The sequence below is a fragment of the Mustelus asterias genome, chromosome 14 (genome assembly GCF_964213995.1).
Source record: "Mustelus asterias chromosome 14, sMusAst1.hap1.1, whole genome shotgun sequence".
In the NCBI taxonomy this organism is placed as follows: domain Eukaryota; kingdom Metazoa; phylum Chordata; class Chondrichthyes; order Carcharhiniformes; family Triakidae; genus Mustelus; species Mustelus asterias.
Genome location: NC_135814.1, coordinates 18,679,825 through 18,692,748, shown reverse-complemented (window position 1 = coordinate 18,692,748; position 12,924 = coordinate 18,679,825). Strand labels below are relative to the sequence as shown.

General features: G+C 45.9%; 1 protein-coding gene across 28 annotated transcripts in view; it reads right to left on the bottom strand.

The window, feature by feature from the left end:
- Positions 1-12,924, bottom strand: part of neb (nebulin) — a 286,658-nt gene that overhangs the window by 210,768 nt on the left and 62,966 nt on the right. For all 28 annotated transcript variants that reach the window (XM_078227934.1, XM_078227935.1, XM_078227937.1 and 25 more), the window contains exons 28-31: positions 9,408-9,614; positions 8,190-8,294; positions 5,223-5,330; positions 700-1,011 (exon numbers count right to left, since the gene is read on the bottom strand). In XM_078227934.1, coding sequence (XP_078084060.1) covers positions 700-1,011; positions 5,223-5,330; positions 8,190-8,294; positions 9,408-9,614 — 732 coding nt within the window. The remainder of the gene's footprint in view (positions 1-699; positions 1,012-5,222; positions 5,331-8,189; positions 8,295-9,407; positions 9,615-12,924) is intronic.

Sequence of the window (12,924 nt, the reverse complement as noted above, 5' to 3'; positions counted from 1 at the left end):
GTCTGTGTGGAGTTTGCACATTCTCTCCATGTCTGCGTGGGTTTCCTCCGGGTGCTCCGGTTTCCTCCCATGGTCAAAAGATGTGCAAGTTAGGTTGATTGGCCGTGATAAATTGCCCCTTAGTGTCCCAGTCTTAGTGAGTAGGTTAAAGAATTAGCGAGGTAAATAAGTGGGGTTGAGGAATTAGTGGGGTAAATATGTAGAGTTGTAGAATAGGGCCTGGATGGGATTGTCGGTGCAGATTCAATGGGCTGAATGGCCTCCTTCTGCACTGTAGGGATTCTATGATTCTATGAAATCCAAAACAAGTCCAAAAAATCCAAAACAAATCCAAACCCCAGACAAGCAGATGTTGATTTGAAATCTTATCTGAAAGAGGAATGGCTCTGACCAGGAAGGCTAAGTGCCAGGCTGGAATATTGGGTCAGGTTATAATTTCAAGCCTTCGGCATGGACTTTGAACTTTGCCCATAGATATGAGTCAGCCAAGGCAAAGTGCTGAAGAACAGCAATTCGGGCTTGAAGTGGAAGGTTGCTGTGTTCATGACCAAGAGGAAACAAGAAGATTGCACCCTTGTCAAGACCAGAAATTCCACCCCACCACCCCTCCCAAGGTCAACAGGCCTTTAAATGGTCCGTCAAATTTTCCATCCCACCCAAAAGTCTTCGCCCTATTTCTCATTTAACGTGGTAGCTTACATCACTCTGTATGTGCATCATGTTTTTGGACAGTTCCACATTCATGGCATCTGGCAGATAGGTGTAATTGTGGATCATGTGCCGGTAGTTAGTGTTACTGGCCACGTCCTGCGACTTCTTGGCAGCAATAATATGGAACATGTCTGCTGGTGTATGATACTTGGTCTTGCTCTTCTCGTAGTCTTTCTTGTATTCCCGGTCAGACTGAAGCTTGGCTATGTGCATGGAATGGACCAGCTTAGGGTCATCTCGCAGGCTGCGGAATCCAACATGTTTCCCCTTTTCTTTCTCGTAAGCCTCTTTGTATTTGTACTGGAACCAATAAGAATGGGTTTAGAGACAAATGTGAGTTTTCAGGTCATTCACCGGGGTTTCCTTATCGAAATCCATAACATTAATTATTCATATTTCACCATTCATTTACATGTTGATTTGATGCACACTCAAACCTTGTAGATAGAGTCATAGAGGTTTACAGCATGGAAACAGGCCCTTCGGCCCAACTTGTCCATGCCGCCCCTTTTTTTAACCACTAAGCTAGTCCCATATGCCTGCATTTGGCCCATATCCCTCTATACCCATCTTACCCATGTAACTGTCTGAAAAATCCTAAAAAATATCAGTTGATTTTGTTTTGAGGAGTTGGTGGCAGAGATTTGTTACTGCGATTGTCAAGGGAAGGGGCCTCAGAAATAGTAAATCCTTCCATGTGATTATTCAAAAATATAATTGTCTTCCCATTTCAAGCAAACATGAATGAAGATTGAGAATTTGGAAGTCACATGCATATTTTTCAGGTGCCAACTAGGTGCCTAAGCCTCCAGTTTGGTAGGCAGAGAATGAACACTCATTCCTACCCTCCTGCTACTTCCCTGGGCTTTACTCCCCCTTTGAGAAGCCTCTATCTTCCTTCTGTGCATCACTGGCCATTCTCCAACAGGTCCATCAAGGTGTTTGATGCTGCTTCCTAACGAGCCACAAACACAACTGTCCAGGCCTACTCTTTGATTGGCCTTACACCCTCTCACATCTGCTGACGGGTAATATTACTAATCTTCTTCCTGGGCCACTCACTCCTCTCAATGCTCAGCCTGTGGATCAGCTGTCTCCCATCTCTCCCCCCGCCCCCCCCCCCCCCCCCCCCCCAAGAAGGTGCTGGTCATCCTTGAATCTATTCTGTGTGATTGCATTGATATCAAGGCCTTATTGGAAACTTGGTTGACTGATGGTATTACTTTCAAGCCTAATAGAGTCATAAAGTCATACAGCACAGAATGAGGCCCTTTGGCCCATTGTGTCTGTGCCAGCCATCAAGCACCTATCGATTCTAATGATGCTTCTCCACCTGGCTTGAACCTTCCACCACTTGCCCCACCCATGGTGAGAGTATGGCTCTTATCAGCAAATTATAGCGGTCCCTTTCCTCCTTTGGCACCTTCTCCTCCTTTGTTCCAGCCTATTAGTTCTCATTTATAATGTGCAGTTTTTTAATCACCCACCCAAGTACCATGTCAAATTCCGCACTGAGATTTCTTCACTTCTTACCTGAGATACTTCCCAAACTTGGGAACTTCACCAAGCCTCACAACGCAGAATGCTCTCTCTCTCTTCCCTCTCTAAGACCATTGCTATCCCGTACTGCCTGAATCTTTCCCTCCCTCATGTAAACCCCCATCTTTATTCATGGTCACACCCTGGAAATTGTCATTGCATGTGGCCTCACTATGTCCTTGATTTCAATCAGTAAGAGTTTTAACAACACCAGGTTAAAGTCCAACAGGTTTATTTGGGAGCAAATGCCATTAGCTTTTGGAGCGCTGCTCCTTCGTCAGATGGAGTGGATATCTGCTCTCAAACAGGGCATACAGAGACAAAGAATCAAGTTGCAGAAGTCTCTGTATGTCCTGTTTGAGAGCAGATATCCACTCCATCTGACGAAGGAGCAGCGCTCCGAAAGCTAATGGCATTTGCTACCAAATAAACCTGTTGGACTTTAATCTGGTGTTGTTAAAACTCTTACTGTGTTTACCCCAGTCCAACGCCGGCATCTCCATATCTTGGTTTCAATTACAGAGAAAGTCATCATTGATCACTTCTCTGTTTCACTCTCCTCCCACATGCCCCCTCTTCCTCTAAATTGTACTTCCTTCTGTGTCCGCCTCTGGAAAAAATCTCCCCTCTGTTCTTACAACTTCACTTTTGAATTCCCCATTCTCTAACCTTTGGTCCTTCATTCACCACAACATTTCCTACTAAACTGCAGACCACCCAACTTCCCTTCCTGGCCCCAGTGTTAGTTGACACTGTTAATTGTTCTCCCTCCGCAGGTATTGTTTCACTACAAGGAACAAAGAACAGTGCAGCACAGGAACAGGCCCTTTGGCCCACCAAGCCTATCTAGACCAACCGCCTGTATCCCTCTATACCCCGCCTGTTCATGTGGCTATCCAGATAAGTCTTAAATGTTGCTAACGTGTCTGCCTCAACCACCTCACTTGGCAGTACATTCCAGGCCCCCACCACCCTCTGTGTAAAACATTTCCCCTGCACATCTCTACTGAACCCTTCCCCTCTTACCTTGAACTTGTGTGTCTTTGTGATTGTCATTTCTGCCCTGGGAAAAAGCTTCCAACTGTTCACCTTATCTATGCCCCTCATACCTTTAAATCTGCTGTCATCACCTCTCTCTTGCCAAAACACACTCCAGACCTCTCCATCCTTATGAGCTACCACCTCATCTCTAATCTCTTGTTTCTTCTCCAAAGTACTTGAAGATTTCATCACTGCACAAATCCATGCTCCTCTGTCCCGCAACTTTGCCTGTGAATCCCTCCAAACGGATTCCTGTCTCTGCCACAGTACTGAAATCATAGAAACCCTACAGTGTAGAAAGAGGCCATTCGGCCCATCGAGTCTACACCGACCACAATCCCACCCAGGCCCTACCCCCATATCCCTACATATTTACCCGCTAATCCCTCTAACCTACGCATCTCAAGACACTAAGGGGCAATTTTAGCATAGCCAATCAACCTAACCCACACATCTTTGGACTGTGGGAGGAAACCGGAGCACCCGGAGGAAACCCACGCAGACACGAGGAGAATGTGCAAACTCCACACAGAAATGGTCCTTACAATGGCATAAATTACATTCTATGCATCTGTGAATGTGATACATTGTCCCTCCTCATCTTTCTCAGCCTGTCTGCGACCTTTGGCACCTTGACCACACCATATTCCATCAATGCCTCTCACTCACCATCTAACTGGGTAACACTGCCCTCGCCTAATTCCATTTTTGTTAATCCAGTCAGAGTCAGGGAATCGCCTGCAATGGGTTCTGGCAGTGATACCTCTGGAATCTCTCCGAATCTAGCCAGGGTTCTCTCCTGTTTCTAACCTATATTCTATTTGAGGCCTCTGCCATTTCTCTCTTCACCTCCATCTGTCAAGCTGTGGTGTTTTCTTTTCTCGGTGTTAAGTTTAACTAGAACTTTCTTTGCCACCAAAATATCACTCATCTCTCTCTCAACCATTGGAATTTTCACCCCTCCCCTCAAGACAGATCGAAAGTATTGAGAGATCCTATGTATGCTTTGCTCTGTTTGCCTCATTTATGAAGACTTCATTTTAAGATATTCCTGCTTATGTAACTAACTCTGCTAAGCTTAAAAAATTAACTAATACTTGACTACATTTTAAAACTCAGAAGGCATGCTGGGTTAGCTAAAAATTGACCGCCATTCCTGAAAAATACATAGCAAAAAGGTTTTGATAACAGCAGATGCAAATGTTTGCCAAACAGAGATAGCTTGCAGAAAACATTTACAATAACGAGATAGGGTTGAAATATGTTTTGGTTTCAGTGTGTGTTTCTGCAGTTTTGTTCAAGTTTAGTTCAGTGTGATCAGTACAGAGGCGTCAGAAAAAGCCAGTCTCTCGAACTTTTCTCTTTCTTTTCTGTAATGATTTAATTTTCTTTAAGTTCTGCTCAATAAAAGAAATCCATTTTAAACTTCATACCAGCGCTGTCCTCGCCTATTCAAAGGAATGAATGGACCCTGTGGTACTTACTAAATACCTCTTGCATTATTTGAGTATCATGTGCAAATTGACAGTCTCTCCTCCGAGGGTTCCATCTCGCTGATAACAATTCTCTTTTAATGATATATTTGTTAAAACAAAATAAAATCCCATTATTGTTCTATAATGTTCTTTGTGCCAATTACTCCTTCCACCTTCTCTCCTCTGTGTCGTTCATCAACTGAAATACGTCCAAGCATTTTACTTTTTCTCTTCAATTTCCTGCTAAACGCTAAACCTTATTGTATTGTGGTTCATGCAACACGTCCACCCAGAGAAGCTTAACTTGATTTTGTTCTTGTTTCATGTTTTTCAAACACATCGGCCTCCCCACATCACTTCTGTGGGCACTAAGTGAGGGATCGTAGCTCTGTGAGTCGTCATTGGATTTATATTTATGTCAAAAACCATATTTCACCAAATGTCGTTGGCACTTACGTCACTAGCAATCCGTCGTGATGCTTTGGCAGCAACGATTGGGATGGCATCAGCCTTAAGGTGATATCCTTTAGCGAGTGACTTCTTCCAGTTATATTTGTAGCGGTTCTGTAACAGATTAGAGAACTTTTAATTAAAATGCACTATTTGATGAAGATTTAATATAGGCAACTGGGCCTACTGCAAATAAATGCAGCAGTCGCATGGCTGAGGTATGTTTTGATGCATAGATTTCAAATGCTCTATTACTAACTCATTTTGCTTTATAATTTCCTTAGTTATCCCAGCCTGGGCTGTACATCTTTCTCCAGTAAGAAGTCTCACAACACCAGGTTAAAGCCCAACAGGTTTATTTGGTAGCAAATACCATAAGCTTTCGGAGCGCTGCTCCTTCGTCAGATGGAGTGGAAATGTGGAAATGTTGTGAGACTTCTTACACTCCATCTGACGCAGGAGCAGCGCTCCGAAAGCTTATGGTATTTGCTACCAAATAAACCTGTTGGACTTTAACCTGGTGTTGTGAGACTTCTTAGTTTGAGAGCACATTTCCACTCTATCTGACGAAGGAGCAGTGCTCCGAAAGCTTATGGTATTTGCTACCAAATAAACCTGTTGGACTTTAGCCTGGTGTTGTGAGACTTTTTACTGTGTTCACCCCAGTCCAACGCCGGCATTTCCACATCATCTTTCTCCAGCCAAGGGGGTGAAAAGGAACCCAAATTCTAGAACGATCCTATGTTATCATCACGCGCAGCATGGTGGCACAGTGGCTAGCACTGTTGCCGCACAGCTCCAGGGACCCTGGTTCCATTCTGGCCTTGGGTGACTGTCTGTGCGGAGTCTGCCCATTCTCCTCCGGGTGTTCCAGTTTCCTCCCACAGTCCAAAGATGTGCAGGTTAGGTGGATTAGCCGTGCTAAATTGCCCCTTAATGTCCCATTGCTATTTAGATTAGATGGGTTAGCCATGGTGAATGTGTGGGGTTATGGGGATAGGGCAGGGGATAGGGCCTGGGTAAGACACTCTATCAGAGAGTTGGTACAGACAAATGGCCTCCTTCTGAACTATCGGGATTCTACAATGTCGTCTAACTCGATATAAGACCATTAGTTGCGGCTGTGGTTGAAGACTTAGTGCCGGATTTTCACAGCATCTGGAAGGCCCCACAGAACTTAAAAAATAGCGGTTGAGAACCGCATGCAGATGTCCTGTCCCCATTTCTGAACAGACCCCATTTTGAATGTTTCTTAACCCACAGTGTGGGAGTCACTAATTGATAGAGTGACATAAATGCTTTTGATGGGCAGATGAAGTCTATTTAATTGTCATGATCTGAAGTTTTTTTTAACTCCCTGGTCTTTAAACTGTAAGAAAAAGATTGGCCGCAGTTGTCTGTGATTGCTAAAAAATAACAAAAAACGTTGGAAAAACTCAGCAGGTCAGACAGCATCTGTGGAGAGAAACAGAGTAAACGTTTCAGGTCGATGACCTTTCATCAGAACACTGCACTCTGGGCCAACCAAGGCGCCATGTTCTGATACCGGGAACGCTGCTGCCATCATCAGAGGCCCAGGCTTCAGGGAGAGGGAGCAAGGCCCAAGAGCAAGAGTGGGAGCGCAGGGCAGGGATGGGAGATTACCTGCTTCCAATCAGGTGGTGAAGTGAGAGTAACTTGGAGCCAAGAGGAAGAGAACAGGGTCTGTGCTCCATCTATTATCCCCCACCCCAGGCCCCATCTGTGACCTCCCCACTCCTTGGGATCCAACACCTCTCCTCTGGCAACTTTAGGTGAGGACTGACTGTAATACGTCTGCATGGGCGGAAGTCCCTTCACCTACATCCCTTTATTTACAAACTCTAACAGCAGTACACAGAGTGCTAGTAGTTAGCAGTCTATCTCTGGGGGGGGGGGGGGGGGGGTGGGGGGCGGCGGAGGGCGGGGGGTGAGAGCAACTGACACTCCCAGTTAAGTACAAGGCAAAGACTCCCTGATTGGCCCATCAAAGGGATCCTTAATTAGGGAACTATTTTGTGTCCAACCAAATAAATAAAATCAAATTAACTGAAGGACAACTCAAAAGGGGCAGCTCCCTAAAAGGAGGAAACCGCCCGAATAAGAAAACAAAGTGGAAAGGAAACTTAAAACATCAATTAGAATGTGATTAAAGGGGTCAGTAATACACCCCCGTCCCTGCGGTGCCCAGTGGGCACATCCTTAATCAGGAATTATATACTCCAATAGTCCAACCTCAATGACCTGATTGAAGTCATTACGCTTATTGTGTTCATTCAATCAAACTGATCGAACCTTGGTGATAATTCACATGGTAATGTCTGACAAAATCACTCAGTAGTATGAATAATAGATAAATTCTGAATTGTACCATTGGTGATAATAAAATTCCACTTGTTAGTTTTGTAGTTTAAAGAAGGTAACACAAACAAACTTAAAATGAATGTAAAAACATGTTTTGCAAGGATTCAGGCCAGACTTTCCCGGCCATTCCCGCCAGCGGGATCTCCCTCTCCCGCCAACAGCGAACCCCCATCACAGGTCCCCTGGCTGCGGGAGGTACATACGACAGGAAACCCCGTTGATTGCGGCCGGACCAGAAGATCCTTCTGCTGGCCAATGGCAGGCTACCTCGGCCACCATGCCACAGGGGAGCACAGAAAATCCTGCCCTCAGACGGTGTCCGATAAGGCATCCACTAAGGGACTTATTCCCCAACAGCATTTTGCTGCAGAAACTCCCACAGCGTGGGAGAACATGGTCCGTGCTCCATCTATTATCCCCCACCCCAGGCTCCATCTATGAACAGAGGTGGAACAGAGATTGCGAAAGGACAATGAACACAAGCCTGATTCAGCAATGCTATCCTAGTCCTCAAAAGGTTAATATGGAACATTCTGTAACACACAGGAGGGATAACCCAAGTCGGTAAGTGTCTAGGGATATGATCCTTACCTCACTGAAGTTGTGAGCGTTCCATTTAGCTTGAATGAACTCGGGAACATCGATTGGCAAAGTGTACTTGTGCTTGATCTTCTCTCCTCCTGATCTGTACAGTTTCTGTAAAGTAAAACCAAGTCAGATCCAGAACAAATGTGACATATCTTGAGGAGCGTTTTGAAAGTGGGCACTGATATCGTAAGGCAGACGTGTTCAACAAGGAAACTCCAAAGAGAGGGCCCAAGATACCTGAAGTCTCTTCCACCAAAGATTTAATTGGGACCTCATGTGACACAAAATGTAGGCGACTGAGGTGTAAAAATCAGCTAGCGCTGGGTAGGAAATCCATTCAGTGCCATCTGCAGCATCACCCATATGTTCCACTCAGGGTAAAATACTGGCCTTTCATGCTGATTCATGGCCTAGCACATGCTGATATTCCAACTCGCCAATCAGATTCTGCCAATCAGATTCTGCCTGTTTCCATGCTGTAAACCTCTATGACTCTATGACTTTATGACTAATGCATTGCAGAAATGCAATGCATTAGTCATAAAGTCATAGAGTCATAGGGGTTTACAGCATGGAAACAGGCCCTTCGGCCCAACTTGTCCATGCTGCCCTTTTTTTTAAACCCTTGAAGCTAGTCCCAATTGCCCGCATTTGGCCCATATCCCTCTATACCCATCTTATCCATGTAACTGTCTAAATGCTTCTTAAAAGACAAAATTGTACCCGCTTCTACTACTACCTCTGGCAGCTTGTTCCAGACACTCACCACCCTCTGTGTGAAAAAATTGTTCCTCTGGACCCTTTTGTATCTCTCCCCTCTCATCTTAAACCTATGTCCTCTAGTTTTAGAGTCCCCTAGCTTTGTGAAAAGATATTGACTATCTAGCTAATCTATGCCCCTCATTATTTTATAGCCCTCTATAAGATCACCCCTCAGTCTTTTACGCTCCAGAGAAAAAAGTCCCAGTCTATCCAGCCTCTCCTTATAATTCAAACCATCAAACCATTATGGAGGACTAAAGGTAGAAACTGGCAGAGGTTTTCCTTGCCTGAGCAAACCCTCTTCTCACTGAGCATAGAGTGGCACAGGTACCAAAAAAAATGAACAGGAGCTCCCGAACCACCCATAGCTGAAGCAACGTGAACAAGGGCACAAACCCACTGGATAGAAAGTGCGACACATAACGCAAACACTGATATATTCTGTGAAAATCTACTTACATCATTTAACTGTAGGGCATTGGTTTTAGCCAGAACCATTTCAACTGAGTCAGGCACACTGGTGAACTTGAGTTTGCCTGGCTGCTGTCTGTAATTGTGTTCATCGAGTGCCTGTGCAGCTTTCTTTGCTTTCTCCATATCAATCGAACCAAGCGGACTCCAGCCAGTGCCTTTAAACCAGTTATTGTAATCAGATTTGTACAGGTTCTGTAAAGAAAAGGATAAATAATTGTAAATGTAAACCATTACTCATGCCATCACTACTACCAAGTGAACAGTACACAATATTACACAGGCATTTTACAAAGTGACAGGAGATCCTAGTTTGGGTGACAATTTTCCCAGTAATGATGATATTGAGTCAATACCATAGAATCCTACAGTGCAGAAGAGTCAGCTCATTGACTTAGCACTGACCACAATCCCACCCAGGCCCTATCCCCATAATGCCATGCATTTACCCTAGCTAATCCCCCTGACACTAAGTGGCAATTACGCATGGCCAATCCATCTAACCTGCACATCTTTGGACTGTGGGAGGAAACTGGAGCAACAAAGAAAACCCACACAGACATGGGGAGAACATGCAAACTCCACACAGACAGTGACCCAAGCCAGGAATCGAAGCCGGGTCCCTGGCTCTGTGAGGCAGCAGTGTTAACCACTGTGCCACCGTGCCGCCATTTTATAATGCTATGGGATTCTTCACAGCAGTATGCGGTAAATCTTCTGAACCCTAGTTCGGTGAAGAGTTTCACCAGACAAAATCTTAGGTTGTAGAACTGGCCAAAGCTTTTTGTGGAATAGAAACGTGTGACAATTTACAGCACAGAAGGAGGCAATACAGCTCATTGTGCCTGTGCTATCTGAGAAAAGGATATCCAGTTTGTCCCTGCCTTCCAGCTCTTGGTCCATAGCCCTGTGGATTACATGACCTCAAATATATCCAAGTACTATTAAAATGCAGTGAAGGTTCTGCCTCTGCTTTCAAACAGTGAGTTCCAGACCCCATTCTGAGTGAAAAGACTACTCCTCATTTCCACCCAATTATTTTTTACCAATTACTTTAAATTTATGCATCCTGATTATTGACCTCGCTGCTAATGGAAATAGGTCTTTCTCGGTTCCTCGTAACTTTAAAAGCATGCTTAAATCTCCCTTCTATGTCCAAATAGATAATGATGTGGAGATGCCGGCGTTGGACTGGGGTAAGCACAGTAAGAAGTCTCACAACACCAGGTTAAAGTCCAACAGGTTTATTTGGTAGCAAATACCATAAGCTTTCGGAGCACAGCTCCTTCGTCAGATGGAGTGAATATCTGTTCTCCAACAGTGCACAGACACAGAAATCAAGTTACAGAATACTAATTAGAATGCAAATCTCAGATGCAAATTTGCATTCTAATTAGTATTCTGTAACTTGATTTCTGTGTCTGTGCACTGTTGGAGAACAGATATTCACTCCATCTGATGAAGGAGCTGTGCTCCGAAAGCTTATGGTATTTGCTACCAAATAAACCTGTTGGACTTTAACCTGGTGTTGTGAGACTTCTTACTGTGCAAATAGATAACCCCAGCCTATCCAATCATTCCTCATCGCTAGAATCCTCCATTCCTGACAACGGACAGAATTTTCCAACCCTTCCCTCCAGCCAGCAGGATCTTCCAGTCCTGCTGAAGTTAGCCGCCACCGTGGGTTCACCGTGGCAATGGAATGGGTAAAGCAGGCAAAATGTTGACGTGAATCACGACAGGTGCTCTGCGACTTGCACCTTGCGGGCAGAACCCATAGGAGGTGCACAGCTGGGCACAGCCTCCGGGGAGAGAGGATCATGGCCGGGCAGTACCCCGGCACTTCGGCCCAGTGCCTGGTGGGGTGTTGCATGGGGGTTGGGGGGGGGGGGGGGGGACATTCCATTCCCATGTGGGGGAGGGGGTACTCCATAGTCATGTTAGGTACCAGAGTTTCATGGGGGAAGAGCTGGGGGGGGGAGGGGGTATTTGCCGTTGGCAGGGGGGGGGGGGGCGGCTGGGAGGAATGGGTGATGGGGGTGATTTCCATGTGCGGGGTGGGGTGGGTGAGGGTGTTAGCGTGTGTAGGGGTTGGTGTTCCTATTTTTATGTTTTAAATCCGGGCGCCTTCCAATGTTTTGCAAACCTAAGTTGCTGGTGGGACAGACTCAATCAGAGTCCACCCTGCCAAAGTTACGTTGGGGAACTCACACCTTAACATTTTTTTGCACTATGCGACTAAACATATGATGGAGGAAGCTGCCCTTGAGGCCAAAGGTTTCCCTCTGATCTTTCCCACCCACTGCACCACTCTGCAAAAAACAAATCAGAAAATTCCGCAGTGATTTATCTTTGCTGGTGGCTGAGGTTTCCTGGCTCCGTCATGGTGAGACTCGCCTCAGGGCATTCGGTGGCCCAGCGGGCAATCCCGGAAGCGTGCCAGCTTGGAAATTCCCACCCAAAGTCTTTGCTCCTCATCTCTGTAATCTCCTGCAGCCCTACAACCTCCAAGAGCTCTATCTTTCTCCAGGTCTGGCGCAGTACATCCTGATTTCTATCATCTCACCACTGGCAGTCATGCCTTAAGATGGTCAATCCCTAAGCTCTGGAATTGTCTCCGAAACCTCCCAAACTGTCCACCTCTCTTTCTCCTTTTAAGCCTTTTAAGATAGTTTGTAGGGAGTACAAACTATCTGACTGGTCAAGCTTTTGATCACTGTCCTAATTTTCGATATGTGGCTTGGTATCAAATGTGGGGTGGAATTCTCCCCCAAAAATTCCAAGAATCAAATTCGCCTGAAAACTGGAACAAAGAACAAAGCACAATACAGCACAGGAACAGGCCCTTCGGCCCTCCAAGCCTGCACCAATCATGTGTTCCTAACTAGACCATCCATTTGCATCCCTCTATCCCTCTATGGAGTAATTCATACTGTCTTTTTCAGTGGGGGTTCAGAGAAGAATCTACCACACTCGGTGCACTGCAGAGGCCACCAGCGTGAATATCATTGAATTTCAGAGGATGGGGTCTATTCCCGTTGGAATGGCTGAAATCATCGTGCTGAGCGGGCCATTGTGCATGCGCCGATCTGTCAGTGCCGAGATCAGCAAATGCGCAGTGGCCCCACACTGACAGTGTTCTGATTGCTGGCCAGCTCGATTGCTGGCCAGCCCTGCGACCCCCGCAATGCAGGCTCTCTGCTCCCCGCCACCCCACCCCCCCCCCCGCCCCTATGCCCAGATCGCTGACCCCCAAATCATTCCCAGGCCCAGCCCCGATTCTCCCCCTCCTGGCCCACCGCGATCTCCAGCCTCCTCCCCCTTCGACAGTAACCCACCCCCTCCGCAGTCCCGATCCGCCCCCTGCAGTGGGATGGGAGAATCACGGCCGTTGTCTTTTAATGCTTCCACCAAATGCTTTGGGATACTTTATCTACTTAAAGGTGGTGTAGAAATGAAATTGTGGTGTTGATTGAACTTTGTCTACGTTTTGGTTAAAGCCTAG